General features: G+C 45.4%; 1 protein-coding gene across 1 annotated transcript; it reads right to left on the reverse strand.

Moving 5' to 3' along the window:
• Positions 1-6,306: 6,306 nt before the first annotated feature.
• On the reverse strand, positions 6,307-13,198 carry LOC125542950 (FACT complex subunit SSRP1-A-like). The gene is made up of 16 exons (XM_048706178.1): positions 12,983-13,198; positions 11,934-12,119; positions 10,864-10,969; positions 10,651-10,787; positions 10,450-10,533; positions 10,266-10,363; positions 10,052-10,160; positions 9,863-9,949; positions 9,673-9,765; positions 8,706-8,903; positions 8,427-8,578; positions 8,183-8,333; positions 7,989-8,087; positions 7,687-7,893; positions 6,955-7,033; positions 6,307-6,647 (listed from the first exon to the last, which is right to left on the reverse strand). Exons 1-16 carry the CDS (start codon positions 13,034-13,036, stop codon positions 6,520-6,522), a joined length of 1,968 nt encoding a protein of 655 aa, XP_048562135.1. The 5' UTR covers positions 13,037-13,198; the 3' UTR covers positions 6,307-6,519.
• Positions 13,199-15,117: the final 1,919 nt, after the last annotated feature.

Below are 15,117 nucleotides of genomic sequence, written 5' to 3' on the forward strand. Positions count from 1 at the left end.
CCTTCTGGGGCGACGTTCTTCACATAAAAATAGGACCGCTGCCACATCTTCACTGACTTAATCAGTGCGATGGTGGGAAACGGATTGTCGGCCATTGATCTCCGCATCGCGATGAATGCACCGCACTGGGCCGGCACGCCAGCGACGTGTGTGCCGAGCTTGGACTGGAAGAACTCACCCCAGAACTCGATGGTGGGGAGAACGCCGAGGAAGCCTTCGCACAGGGTGGCGAAGGCAGCCAGCAGCACCACCGTGTTCGGAGTAAGGTGGTGCGGCTGGAGCCCGTGGAACTCCAAGAAGGAGCGGAAGAAGCCGCTCGCCGGCAGCCCCAGGCCACGCATAAGGTGCGAGCGGAATATGACCCGCTCGCCCTCCTTCGGCGCCGGCGATATTTCCCCCTCCAGCGCGAGGCAGACCCGCACTAAGCCCCTGTCGGGCAGCCGCCGTGTCTTGCGGAGGATCTCGACATCGTCGTCATCGACCTCGGAGCCGTCCCACACTCCGGAGCACACAGCAGGAGGCGCGGCGGCGGAGGAAGAGCTCATCGCTGCGGGCGCGGCGTGGTTCGGAGCAGCAGCGGCGAGAGGAAGAAGAAGCAAGAGGGAGCGAAAGGGAGTAGGGAGGATGGGCGCGCGTGCGTCGCCGCCCCCCTCCCCCCGCCTACTTGTAGGCTCGTGGGCTGAGAAGCCGAGGGGCGGTCATGGGATTAACTGCGCCCAGGACCCCATGACCCCCACGATTTACCACACGAAGTTACTGCGTGCAATAACCGCGCGGGAACCCCAACCGTCCGCACGGCCACAACGGATCCGTTCACACGCCGAGGCGCGGTAGTGGCGGGCCCCACCTATAGGCCTGTCCCGTCGCGCGCGTGGGTGGGCAGACTAGCTCAGCCACGTGGCGCCTCGCGACGGGTCCACAACGGGCGGCAACCCGGAGGCTTATCAGGCACGCCGCCTGGAATCCGCCGCGACGTTCAAACTTTTTTAGGGGCAAGTCGGCCTTAAGCAAGTCCGGCTCCAACTAGTCGGCTTGACAGAAGACGGCCAGCGAGGCCCAGATCCGACCGCAGGAAAGAAGAAACTGTTGAGGCTCCTCGACATATCGCCCTCGGTGCCTCACCAGCTTCGGGGACTACTGTCGGAGTAATGGGCCACGGGTAGGCCAACCCAGGCCCAGAACCTTTCAAGACATCGGGGCAGGCTGCACCCCTCAAGACCCCAGGACGAAGAGCCGCCTTCTGAGAGTCGGCTGCGAGGCAGCCGACTGCCCACTCGCCGCCGAGTCCCGAGGACGACTTCAGGATGAGCCGACTCCTGACTGGCGACTTCCAAAGAAGCCGGCCATGGGGAGTCGGCCCGCGACGCCAACAACCCCCATGCCCTCATAAAGAGGGACGGGACGGGGAGTGGCCACAGTACGCCATACCCGCGGAGATCTCCGCCCGGCGCGACACTGTTGCCATGCCGGCCCTGACGTCAGCCCCAGAGGGCGGAGTCCTGTGCCCACGACAGCCTGCCGGTACGACCCAGGGACGACGGGTCCCACCAGTCGGCGGGCATACAGAAGGCGGCGAGAGCGCCACCAGTCGGCCCAGTTGGGAGTCGGCCCCCAGGTGTCGGTCGGATCCTCCCACGGGCCCCACGCGCCATTAACCAGACGCGACAGGGAGTGGCCACAATGATCGCCCGCCACCGGCGGAGCTGTCGCCACGACCCCATGACCGAGCCCGCGTCATTAGAGGCATGGCTACAGTAATCTACAGCCGGCAAGACCCACCCGCGGCGGACGCGGCCTGTCGGCTCCGTACCGAGCCAGTCGGCGGGGCCCACCAGTCGGCGGGCCCCAAGAGTCGGCGGATAAGACGGCGGCCAGAGAGACTGACGGCTGGGCCCGCGTCCAGCCGGATTACCATTGTACCCCTGGGGGGTAGGCCTATATAAACCCCCCCCCCCCGGGCACCCATGCAAAGGGTTGGAATCCATTAGCACTAGACCAGATCATATAGGAAGGAGAGAGCTAGCCTTGCCTTCTCCTACCTCCAGGAAATAGCTCAAGGAGCAACCGTGTACACACTTTGCCATAGTGATCATGCGGAGACCCCGCAGAGCAGTAGTAGGGGTATTATCTCCACGAAGAGCCCCGAAGCTGGGTAAGATTCGCCGGCGTGCATGCCTTCGCCTTATCCCGTTTCCAGGCATCGGCGATGATCTACTCGCCCCCATCATGATAAGCCATCCTTTGGCATATGTCGCACCCAACCCCCGACACTCCTCCATGTATAAGAAATCCCATCTTTTTCAGTGGCCTCTAGAATTGAGCAATTGGGGTAATAATGTGCCTTAAGGGCTTGGACACACAAGGTATCCAGCGCTTCGATTGGTCACCATCCCTGCTGTGACAACATGGCAAGGTTAAAAATATAAAGGTCTTAGAACCCAAGTCCACCATTCTTCTTCGATCTTGTCATATTGTACCCGCTAATCCAGGGACATTTATTCGTTTTATTCCATTGACTCCACCGGCAACACGCAATGAGTGCACTGATCTTTTCACAAAGCTGCTTTGTGAGATCGAAGCACGGCATCGCATACGTCGGGATTGCTTCTAGTAGTCTGTCATTACTTTTTTGAAGTCTATACCTTATAATAAAGGACTATTGCTTCTCGTCGTCCGTCATAAGATTGCCCCGAAGTTGCCAATAATTACCCCCATGCCACCGGTAAGTAGGAAAATGATTCGTTTTTCCCTTCACAAGTCACTGTTGGCTTTACATTATTTAAAGCGAGCCCTTTGTGTGTCACATGAAGGAAATATGCCCTAGAGGCAATAATAAAATTATTATTTATTTCCTTATATCATGATAAATGTTTATTATTCATGCTATAATTGTATTAACCGGAAACATAATACATGTGTGAATACATAGACAAACAGAGTGTCACTAGTATGCCTCTACTTGACTAGCTCGTTATCAAAGATGGTTATGTTTCCTAACCATAGACATGAGTTGCCATTTGATTAACGGGGTCACATCATTAGGAGAATGATGTGATTGACTTGACCCATTCTATTAGCATAGCACTTGATCGTTTAGTTTGTTGCTATTGCTTTCTTCATGACTTATACATGTTCCTATGACTATGAGCTTATGCAACTCCCGTTTACCAGAGGAACACTTTATGTGCTACCAAACGTCACAACGTAACTGAGTGATTATAAAGGTGCTCTACAGGTGTCTCCGAAGGTACTTGTTGGGTTGGCGTATTTCGAGATTAGGATTTGTCACTCCGATTGTCGGAGAGGTATCTCTGGGCCCACTCGGTAATGCACATCACTATAAGACTTGCAAGCATTGCAACTAATGAGTTAGTTGCGGGATGATGTATTACGGAACGAGTAAAGAGACTTGCCGGTAACGAGATTGAACTAGGTATTGAGATACCGACGATCGAATCTCGGGCAAGTAACATACCGATGACAAAGGGAACAACGTATGTTGTTATGCGGTTTGACCGATAAAGATCTTCGTAGAATATGTGGGAGCCAATATGAGCATCCAGGTTCCGCTATTGGTTATTGGCCGGAGACGTGTCTCGGTCATGTCTACATAGTTCTCGAACCCGTAGGGTCCGCACGCTTAAAGTTTCGGTGACGATTGTATTATTAATTTATGTGATTTGATGTACCGAAGGTAGTTCGGAGTCCCGGATGAGATCAGGGACATGACGAGGAGTCTCGAAATGGTTGAGACGTAAAGATCGATATATTGGACGACTATATTCGGACATCAGAAAGGTTCCGAGTGATTCGGGTATTTTCGAGGGTACTGGGGAGTTACGGGAATACGAGGAAGAAGTAATGGGCCTCATGGGCCAATTGGTGGAAGAGAGGAGATAGGGCGCGCGGCCCCCCTAGCCCAAACCGAATTGAACTAGGGGGTCGGCCCCCCTTGCCTCCTTTTCCTCCCTCTCCTTCCTTCTCCTTCTCCTCCTCCTAGTAGGAGTAGGAAAGGGGAGTCCTACTCCTACTAGGAGGAGGACTCCTCCTCCTGGCGCACCCATAGAGGGCCGGCCGGCCTCCCCCCTTGATCCTTTATATACGGGGGCAGGGGGGCACCTCTAGACAGACAAGTTGATCTCTCCCAGCCGTGTGCGGTGCCCCCCTCCACCATATTTCATCTCGGTCATATCGTAGCGGTGCTTAGGCAAAGCCCTGCGTCGGTAGCAACATCATCACCATCATCACGCCGTCGTGCTGACGGAACTCTCCCGTGAAGCTGTGCTGGATCGGAGTTCGCGGGACGTCGTCGAGCTGAACGTGTGCAGAACTCGGAGGTGCCGTACGTTCAGTACTTGGATCGGTCGGATCGGAAAGACGTACGACTACTTCCTCTACGTTGTGTCAACGCTTCCGTTGCCGGTCTACGAGGGTATGTAGACAAACACTCTCCTCTCTCGTTGCTATGCATCACCATGATCTTGCGTGTGCGTAGGAAATTTTTGAAATTGCTATGTTCCCCAATATCACAAGCATCCAAACAGCACAGTGGCTTGAGCCTCGCCTCCCCACACTGAAGACCCCGGTTTGAATCCCACTTCCTCCCCTTCTGTGCATTTTTTTTCTCTAATATCCGTTGGCGTAGGATAAATTTGTCTCACCCAAGCAAGGTCTTCGGCGGCGGCTTGAGCTCGAGCTGGTACGGCAGTGGCCTTAGAGCACGAATGCGAGAGAGTTAGCGCGCTAGAAGGGAACTACGGGTCCGCTCGAGACTGTTGTACACTCCGGCGTGACCAAATGGTCACTGGAGCGTGGCTGACGACGAGCTCGTGCGGCGGAAGCTCTCGGGTATGGTGGCGACGCTAGCTAGGGCATGCAATCGACGATGGCAAAGAGGGGGGAAAGCTCGGCGGCTCATATTGGTTCTGAAGAGCGGCACGGGAGGCTCGGGGACGGTCTGGTTGCAGCGAATCGGCGATGAGGAGCTCCAGGCACCGAGGTTGAATTGTGGTGCTCCCAGGCTCATGATCTTCGACATAGAGGTTCGCGACGTTTATATGGGGCTCTTCGACAAATCGGCGCGGCGAGGGGGGCGGTGGCTGCAGTGTGGCGAGCGGCGCTCTCCGGCTCTCTCGGACGAGCTCAAAGGAGGAAAGGGAGTGCGCTGAGAGGGGGTAGGGAATCCGGGGGGTTCTGGGCGTCGTGCTGGTGAGAAGAGAGGGGTTGAGGCGCCTCTGAGGAAGCAGGGGTGTCAAGCGCGTGCGTGCGTGTGTCGGGCACACACCCTCATTTTTTTAGGGAAGGACACACGCCTCCGTGCCTTCTAGCACGAGGTCGAAGACTCCCTTGCTCGTGGTGGGTTGGGCCGGCTATTGGGCTCCTAGGTAAGTCTCTATCTCTCTATCTCTCTCTGTGTGTGTGTGTGTGTTTTCTATTTTTTTCGTCTGTTTTCTAATTTTGCAATCTGTTTTGAATTTGGTTTTCAAACCAAATCAATTTAGTTGCTTCTGAAAATTATTATGTGAGCTCAATGGATTAAATCAGTGCCACATATGATTCAAAATTATTGAAATTATAAAAATATTTGTAGTCATTTATAGCTCCAATTGAAATACTTAGTGGGTTGATTTATAGCCCAATTATGTCCTGGAAAAATGTGCACCATTTTTCATAGATGTTTTCACCTTGTTTAATAAATCATGAACATTTTTAAAGGCATTTTGGGTTCATTGAAAAGATTTGACTTGAACCCAGTTGAATTAATTATCTGCTAGGGTTTGATCATCCCAATTTCAAATTTAATTGAAATTTAAACATGATGCATTTTTAAGGGCTTCTAAATGCAACTATTTACAAACAAATATTCTAGGGATGTGACAATATTACTGCCATGATTGTCTCTGATTCTCACTGCTCTCTCTCTCGGGGAATGGATAGGGGAACGAGAGGAAACGATCAGGGTGAGGGGTGGTGGGTATTAGAGACATGTTCATGTGGTTCGTATAGGGAGCAAACGGTTTCCTACGTCTCGTCATGATTCATGCCCGTCATTCGACTGTCTGGAGAGCGTCGCACCGAAAACGGGCCTAGCGAACGTGAGATAGATAACATTTGGGTAGTGTTTTTTCACTTTTTGGCAGTTGCATATGTTTTTGGGATATTTGTTTTATTTCATTTCATTCTAGTATAATACTTGGCCCAAGGTTTACCCAACGAGTGGACAAGATCCCCGAGCCCATGACCAAAGGTAGGTTATCACCGAACGCGTTCACTTGTCTCCAAAAAAAAAAACGAACGCGTACACAAAGACCCATAAGTACAGCCTCCCTTTACCTCTCAAAAGAAAAGACCCATAAGTAGCCCCCTCACGGTATGCAGGTTCATGTTAGCATGTGTGTTCTTGTTCAAACTGCACTGTGGCGATCTACAGATGCTCGGTCATCTTGTTCAAACTGCCCTACGGTGATTTACAGATTCATCGATCGTGTCGACTGCTGAGTGCACAAGTGTGAGATTCTTCTAGTCAGAGCCATTGCCGGACCCGGCGTCCACGTCCACTGGGGCAGCAGCGCGGTAGGCAGCAGATTCCTTCTCGTACCGCTTCTTGTCGGCTTGAGACTGCAGAATGTAAGGTTGCTTGTCTTCGGCTGGTCATGACAGGGAGAGCAAGGAAATCATGAGCACGAGGATTTTCTTGTGTTTGTGAACGCAACTGATATATGTTACACGTGCGGGAGGAAAATGCATTAGGGCACATAACGGAGTAATATATACTGTAGTTTAGAATATTACTCCCTCCGTTCCTAAATACTTGTCTTTCTAGACATTTCAAATGACTACTACATACGGATGTATGTAGACATATTTTAGAGTGTAGATTCACTCATTTTGCTTCGTATGTAGTCACTTGTTGAAATGCCTAGAAAGACAAGTATTTAGGAACGGAGGGAGTACTTGACATCTTTTGCCAAATCTCGCCAAGCTTCTTTGCAATATCGGTTGGAGCCAAATCTGGATTGCTGCCCTTCACACCCTGAGCCAAGGAAACAGCAGATAAGCCTTTGTTCAAGATCTCATACTAGCAGGTATATATGCTCCAGAAAGAATTCAGTTACCCATCAAGGAATAATGCTTAACCAAAAAGGAGGAAGCTATATATACTGCCTCATAACTGAGAAAGTGCGGTTAAACATTAAACTCTTTGTGTACATGGTTCATTTGTCGTCCCCTCCCTAGTGCCATAATTTATTGTGACAATAAGCTTTAGTTCTTCTATGTCACTGAAGGACAACCTCTTTTCTTCAATACTTCGAAAATTCATGACCAATGATATGCGTTTCTTTACTAAATAGTCTTTTGTGCTACCGAATTACTCCCTCCGTAAAGAAATATAAGAGCGTTTAGATCACTACTTTAGTTATCTATAAACACTCTAATATTTCTTTACAGAGGGAGTACTACAAAAAAATCTCCGATCCCGAGAAGTTCAGGATTCTTTACGCGAAATAACTCTAGATTTATTCAGGTATACTTATTAACTTATGAATTACTCCCTCCGTCCCATAATATAAGAACGTTTTTCAAGCTAAACATAGCTTGAAAAGTTTTCTTATATTATGGGACGGAGGTAGTGCTAGAGTAGCTAGTTAGCAGCTATGTTTCGGATAACTGGTCATAGTAACTTACTGCCCGCTCAGCCATTGAGAAATACATGAATGGCATTATTGGTCTTTTGGGGGCGTTAGGATCTTTCTTCTTCTTTGGTTTCCTCTTCTCTGAACCTTCGCCATCCATGCCCTTAGGCTTCCTTTTCCCTGAACCTTCGCCATCCTTGCCCTTAGGCTTCCTTTTCACAGGTGGCTTTGAACTACGGGCTTCCATTTTGGATGACTTCTGGAGATTAGGAAAAATAAATAAACACCAAGAGATCATTAGCAGAGTTGACTTCACACTTCAGACTTGCTACAGAAAATAAGAAATCTAACAACCTGTTTTCCGCCACCACTTTCACTAGCATCTGATTCCTCACCACCAGAATCATCAGTAGGAGATCCGCCATCATCCTTATGCAGAACAAAATCTTCATCCTGGCATGAAATGGTAAAGGACAAGTATATACAATGGCTTAGTAATAAGATTCACAAGTCAGCACCAAGGAACAAGCCAACAAAAGGCAACGTACCTCTTCATCACTGTCCTCACTACTCGCGGCCTGATTTTTTATTCTCTCTAGGTGTGGATCAGGAGCAACATCATCAGTGTCCTGTAGAACATCTGTGACACCACTTGTACCTTGACCATCTCCAAGGTTCATTAGTTTCAAGCCCTTTCCACTTGAAATTTACCAGAAGAAAGTGAAAAACACCCATAAGTCTTATGTATAAATTTAGCAAGAGGGGTGATGAAGCCAACAGAAAGGCACGTACTTGATAAAGTTGAAGAGGTTACGGTATTCACTCCTCTGAATATTTCTGAAGAGATGCTCTTGGTCATTTTTTAGCTTGACCAGGAGGTCAAAATACTGAGATGACATACTGGCGCCACCAGCACCATGCCGTTCAAATTCAACAAACTCAATCTACAATAAATAGTATAGTAGTAAATGGGCATTGTGATTAAAATTCCAACGGTTAGACTATGATACACTGTTTCAGTAATGCATGAACGGATGAAAATTAGTTTATAGTCTATGGAAAAAGTAACACCTCTTCATCTAAAATGAGTGTAGGGGGCTTTGGCAGAAAGAAGAAACCCTTTTCAAGTGGATACAACAGTCCATCTTCAGCTTTGAGTGATGATTTAACTGCATATCCATTTTTGTAATTTCTGAAAGAACCCAGCCTTGTGACTTTAGCACCAGAAAGACCGCGGAGGACTTTGACGAATACCTCATGTACTAGACCCTATGGATAGATTGAACACTCCGTGTAAGTTAATTTGTCATGACAGGTAATTAACAGAACAGCATAACTACTAATAAAGGAGAATATGTCATAACTGCTAATAAAGGAGAATACGTGAAGTAAGAACTGCAAATTAGTTTTGAAAATCAAACATCACTCTATAACAGAACCTTCTATAAAATGTACAGGTTGAATTGAAAGTAATGCAATTATGTGCAAATAACCCTCCCACTGAGACCTAATATTGTGTGACATCCATGCCCACCAAATTTGTCTCTACATCTAACTTGGTAGTTGGTGGGAGCACCATTAGGAAGATATGACCATATGATCTGTCCGAAAACCATGTAGTGTTAATTTTATACTCCCTCCGTCCGAAAATACTTGTCATCAAAATGGATAAAAAGGGATGTATCTAGAACTAAAATATGTCTAGATACATCCCCTTTTATTCATCTTGATGACAAGTATTTCCGGGCGGAGGGAGTATATAATTTGTTACTCAAATGACATTCTTTTCGAAACAAAAGAGTTGCCTGCTTGGACTAATTTAAGCCTCAGCTTCAATTCAAGGTCGGATTATTGAAGCAGCTCTTTCTATCTCAGCATACATCTAGGTGGAGTTTTTAGTACTAAAACAACATACTTGCCATGAGCAGTTCTCATGCATAGTTTATGATTTCATCTTAGAAGACAGATTAGCGATTCCATTTTAACTGAACAAACAAAAGCAAAAGAGTATATTTTATCAAAGTAACAAAACTTTCACCTGATAAGATTCCACTAGCCTATCCTTGTATTTTTCATCAAGCAACTCTCTGCTTAATTTCATGTTTTTTTGAACTACTGTATCCGTCTCAAACTGTCAGAGAATAAGAGAAACAGTCAAACAATCAAGTAGCCAAAACATAACATAGCATAACATCCAAACATCACAAACAAAATTTGCAGCACATCACCTGAATGACAATGTGAGGATATAGCGTTTGTCCTTTACGGATTGGCGGATCAAGAGTGACAACCACAATTGTATGAGGGTTGTTTGACTGCAAATCACAATCGCACGAGACAACTATTTTCATGTCTAGCATCAACAATATGAACAACATCAAAGCTGTGCACGCCATAAAATAGAGAACAAACATAACCTTTGGCAAAACAAAGAGGCGAAGAATGCTGCTATATTGGATTTTAAAATCATTAGCTTGTCCTTGAAGGCGCAGAAATGGAAGATGAAGCTCAACGGCGTATCGTCCTCTGCATTGCCAAAGATCTGTTAGTTTTGGGAGGTAAACATAGAGAAGATAATCATAAAGAGGTCAGCTTGAGTTTCCAATACGATCAATTATCCATATATCCCACCTTGGTGTAAGAATAGCTATTCCTTCAAAGGTGACAACTGCCTCTCCAGAAGAGCCGGAACCATTATCAGCCCTAGCAAGTATTGCCTCCCACAGTACCTACAAAAAGGAAAATCAAAATAAGAAGATTCCACAATAGTCAGCATTTCACATTTCAACGTGCTTCATGTTGCATATCGCGTCACCTGAGCCGAAGTACGATTCTCGTTTCCAGGAAATTGAGTATTTGACGTGGGTACATGAAAACTCATATCCATGAGCGAGTCTTTCTACAACCACAGGAGATTATAATTCAAAATCAAATTCCAACTTGTGCATGAGGAATAAGTGCTAACTAATACCATAAACAACACATGATAGAAAGAGTGAGTGGATACGCTACAAACCTCATTAGCACCAGTAGTATCATCAACATGGAACTCCAAGAGAACATCTGTTTTGCCTTGTATCTGGGTCTGTGAGACGTCTGCTAGAGAAACTTCAAATGCTTGCTTCGATTCAACCATAAAGGTAAGCATGCTTCCTATAATAGAAAGTGTGGCTCAAAATATAATTAAAACTGAATATTATTTACAGAAATTAAAGGTCAAGGAGCTTACCAACTATGCCAATCCCTCCCCAGTTGTGACCACCAACAGATAACTGCTTTTCATCTGGTGAGATGCCCAAATTCTTTTGCATGAAATTGATCAGGCTGCTTACATCCTATGAAAGGAAGTTCATGATGAACATTGCATCAGCAGAATACACTGACCTCAGCACTCATTGTTGCTAGCAAGTTCATACTCATAGAGTTGACTGCCAATATTCTGGGGGGGAAATCCCGCTTGTCTAAGGCAAACTGGATGGTTAGTCTAATGTTGAGACGCATCTTATGGTAATTCCACCAGAGAACAATAACAACGTGCGAATCCACTATAGAATAGTAGTGAAAAACTGGAAGGCTCGAGTGAGATACATCTCAATAGAGTATCCAGACACTTTTCATGGTGATAGCATGATTAAGACAGCGTCTTGCATAGATTACACAAGTGCTATTGCGTAAACTGTTCCTTCAATATTTCCTGAAGGTTCACATACACATAATGTATCCTTCACACAGAAGATAATCAATTCTGCGAGACAAATTCAGTTACACCATATATGATACAAAGGAACATAGCAACCAGTTTGCAACTTCATCCTGATTCAAATACAGATCACATGATACAGACTAGGATGTCTCAACCGCAGGTCTGGTAAGAAACATATGGCGAGTTCATACAATAAACATATCAAATAGCAGAATATAGATTACTAATGTTACATATACCTGGTTTGGGAAAACCAACATGTTCATCATGAACATAATTTTCAGCCATACAAACATATACAATGTATGTTACAATAACATGACTGCAATACAGCAAATCAAGAAGGGAAAATCCATGTCTTCATGAGTGTTGATGGTGCTACAAATGTTAGTTCTACTTTTAATCTTGTAGGTTTAGCAAAGTAGTGAGCATCAGGATCCAAAATTCTGCTAAAACAATTCCTAATATTGTGCTCAGATAGTCATAGATCATACCGCAACATTTATCACGTTTCAAGCAGCCTCTTCACATCAGATCTAGCATGTCATTACTCAGTTATTAAAAAAGGAGGAAAGAGTGATACGGCAATTAATAACCTGTTCGCGGAAGCCAATAAATGTGTAGGACAGGCCATCTTTGATTCTGACTCCAAGCTGATATGCCCTGGGGACTTTCATCCATGTCACAGAAGTTAAATCAGCTTTATCGATCTCAATTGTCTTTCCTCCACCTTGTCTCTTCCATGCGAGCCCTCCAGAGTGCACTTTAAACTGACCAAGATTCTGTACAGGAGCAAGAGTAATGAAACATGACAAGATTCTCGATGTACTGAAACAATAATTAATCAAATAATAGTCATAAACACCAGTGAACATCTTCAAAGAGTAAAAGAAGGAAGTCATAACTTGCAGCCTCAAAGTCATTAAGTACTAAAGGTGGTACGACATAACTCTACATGAAGATTATCAAAGACGCATTGAAGAGTGATGACTGGTGCAAGCATTGAAAGTCAAGGGTCAGAGAAAACTTAAGTGTACATAGTTCAGATAAGTACGCTGTACATCAGAAGAAACATTTGCAGCCATGGCAAACATCGACTCTGAAAGTCTGAAGCATGAAAAAAGTGAAACACACTTTCTAATTTGCAGTAAGTACACGACATGCTAAATCATTTGCAGATCAGAAGCTCATGCCTAATTCGACAAATCCCACAACAGGGTCTCAGGTTTGGGAGCAATCCTGCCAACTCCCGATGGTACTAAAAGTCCCAATTCGCTGCAGCAGCAGCAGCGCCGACAGAAACCTGAGATTTCCCTAAAACCCTCGACAGAGATCGGGCAGGATCAGGAAACCAAGCAATTCAGAGGAGAAGGCGTCTCCTACCAAGCACTCGCCTCAACAACCCAACTTAGCAGCGCAACAAAACAGAGCGCAAATGCATCCCCGTACGACACGAAAACCCTAGAATCCGCACAATGCGCGCCCGCGATCAATCACCGCAGCAAGCTACAAGGCCATCCGCTCGGCCGCGACCTCCGGCTCCTCAGAACTCTGCCAGCGGCGACGGAATCTCGCGAAACCCTAGGGCATTGAAGCAGGGGCGCGCGGGAGGAAGAGGGAAGGGGGAACGGAGGGAGGCGCTCACCGTGCCGGTGCGGCCCCCGAGGAGAATGTTGTTGAAGAGGTGGCCGTCCGCCATCTCCGCCCCCGCCGCCGCGCGCGCGCCCCTCCGGCCCGCCCGCCTCTCCCGCTCCGCCCTTCCTCGGCGAAGCGAACACGGGTGCCTCGCTCGCTTGCTTCGATCGGCTCTACGGACGGAGAGGTGATTGATCTTAAGCGCGCGGCCGCGGCGCAGTGGCACTCGCTCTATTGGGAGATCATCGCTCACAATCGGCCTGCGGGCCCTGGATGTCAGTGCAGTTGTGCCGTGCATCCGTCTGCCGAAAATGAGCATAATAAAGACTAAAATTGAGCTTACTCGCTAGATTGGGTTTTTTTTTTTTGAGGCAGTCGCAAGATTGATGAGTTGATGATTATCACCGAGGGAGAAAAAAGCACATCCGTTAACGGTTTCCAATTACGTACTTTTTTAGATGAAAACATCTTTTTTTGTAATCGAGCGAGTTGGGGGAAGATTCGGTCGGCTCGCCAGCCGTATGATGCGCTGCATCCAAACCATCGAAATGTGCTTCACTGCGCATTACACGCCTCCCTCGCATCCTCTCCCCACATGCATTGTGGTTGTTGCAGAGAAGCTTGTTTTCAAATTTTGGCTTCCGCGTTTATAACCGCCTACAATATTTGAGTAAATATGTTTTAATTCGTTTTTTTAATCATGCATTTGAAAAATATGCTGTTTTTAATATTTAAGAAATTATTTTAAATTTGGAAATATTTTGTAATTCAGAAAAAAATCAAAATGGGTTAGTCCATGATCACACATGCTCACATAGGCATGGACATAGGCACCTGCACTAGTTTTCGTTCATTTTTTATTTATTTTATATATTCCCAAAACCTGATTGAATTAAAAAAATTAAAATTTCCACCATAAATTTGGACATATTCTTAAAAATATTGCGTAATTGTCAAAAAAATGTTGATTGCATTAAAAAAACTGCTCATGACAATTGAAAGATGTTCACGAGTTCAAGAAAATGTATGTGGCATCTTTGAAAAAAATTATACGATGTAAAAACAGTATAATTAAAAAATGTATGATATTTAAAGAAAAAAAGTTGTGGAATTTTCGAAACATGTTACACAATGTAAATAAAATGCTGAAGTAATTCAAAAAAATATCCTAACATTCAGAAAAATTAACATGATATTTAAAAAAATCTTCACCCGTTCCCAAAAAAGAGTTTGTGAATTTTTCTAAAATGTTAATACAATGTACAAAAAAGTTCATGTTGATTAAAAAAATGTTGTGTGACATTAATAAAAGTTCAATGTATATTTGAAAAAAATAACTTGTATTCATAAAAAAATCTAAAGCATGTCTTTGAGAAAAGTTTAACGTGTATAAAAAATGCTACATGTGTTTAAGAAAATTGTACAACGTGTACTGAAAAATAGACATATGTTGAAAAAGATGAAAATAAAAAGGAAAACTAAAAAATAAAAATAAAAGGATAAAACGAAGAAAACTTATAAAGAAACACAAAAAAAAATTGGCAAGAAAAAAAATAAAAAAACCAAGACAGGAAACACGCATAATAAAAGAATAAAAGAAAACGGAAGAAAACGGCTCCCGCGGAACCCGAATTGCTCCTAGGGTGAGACGGAAGCAGGAAATAACTCCCATGACGCTTGCAGCCGCCTGCTTGTGGGCCGGCCCATGTGGCAAGGGCTCGATCGCTTCACCGTTCGCCTCGTCTGGTCGCTCGCTCAAGCTGTTTGATCCAGAAATCAGTAATTGAGGTGTATTCGTTGCAAAGAACACTCCAATTTCCTTGGTTGCGATAAGTGGCGCATATACAGCGCGCCACTTGTCGCAACCTGAAAATTTTCCCTTTTTTCATCGATTCATTTATTTAAAACGTTTTATCTATTAAATCGTGCGTCCAAATCTCGAACCGCTTTTACCGTTAGATTCCTCGCGTCGAGATCTTCAAAACTAGATCCCATATTGATAGGTTTCATAAATTTTTTAAAAAACATGCATTTTGAAAAAAAGATCATCTAATTTTAAAAATCATCAATTTTGAAGAAAAAACAGTAATTTAAAAAAGAACATGCATTATTAAAGTAAACAAAAAAAGGACAAGAAAAAAAGAA

Source organism: Triticum urartu, chromosome 3 (assembly GCF_003073215.2).
Source record: "Triticum urartu cultivar G1812 chromosome 3, Tu2.1, whole genome shotgun sequence".
Taxonomy (NCBI): Eukaryota; Viridiplantae; Streptophyta; class Magnoliopsida; order Poales; family Poaceae; genus Triticum; species Triticum urartu.

Coding starts and splice junctions, on each gene's coding strand:
- LOC125542950 (XM_048706178.1), bottom strand. CDS start 13,036: ATGGCGGACGGCCACCTCTTCAACAACATTCTCCTCGGGGGCCGCACC. Junction 8,579..8,705: donor CACTCATTTTAGATGAAGAG/GTGTTACTTTTT, acceptor TATTTATTGTAG/ATTGAGTTTGTTGAATTTGA. Junction 7,894..7,988: donor AAAGTGGTGGCGGAAAACAG/GTTGTTAGATTT, acceptor CCTAATCTCCAG/AAGTCATCCAAAATGGAAGC.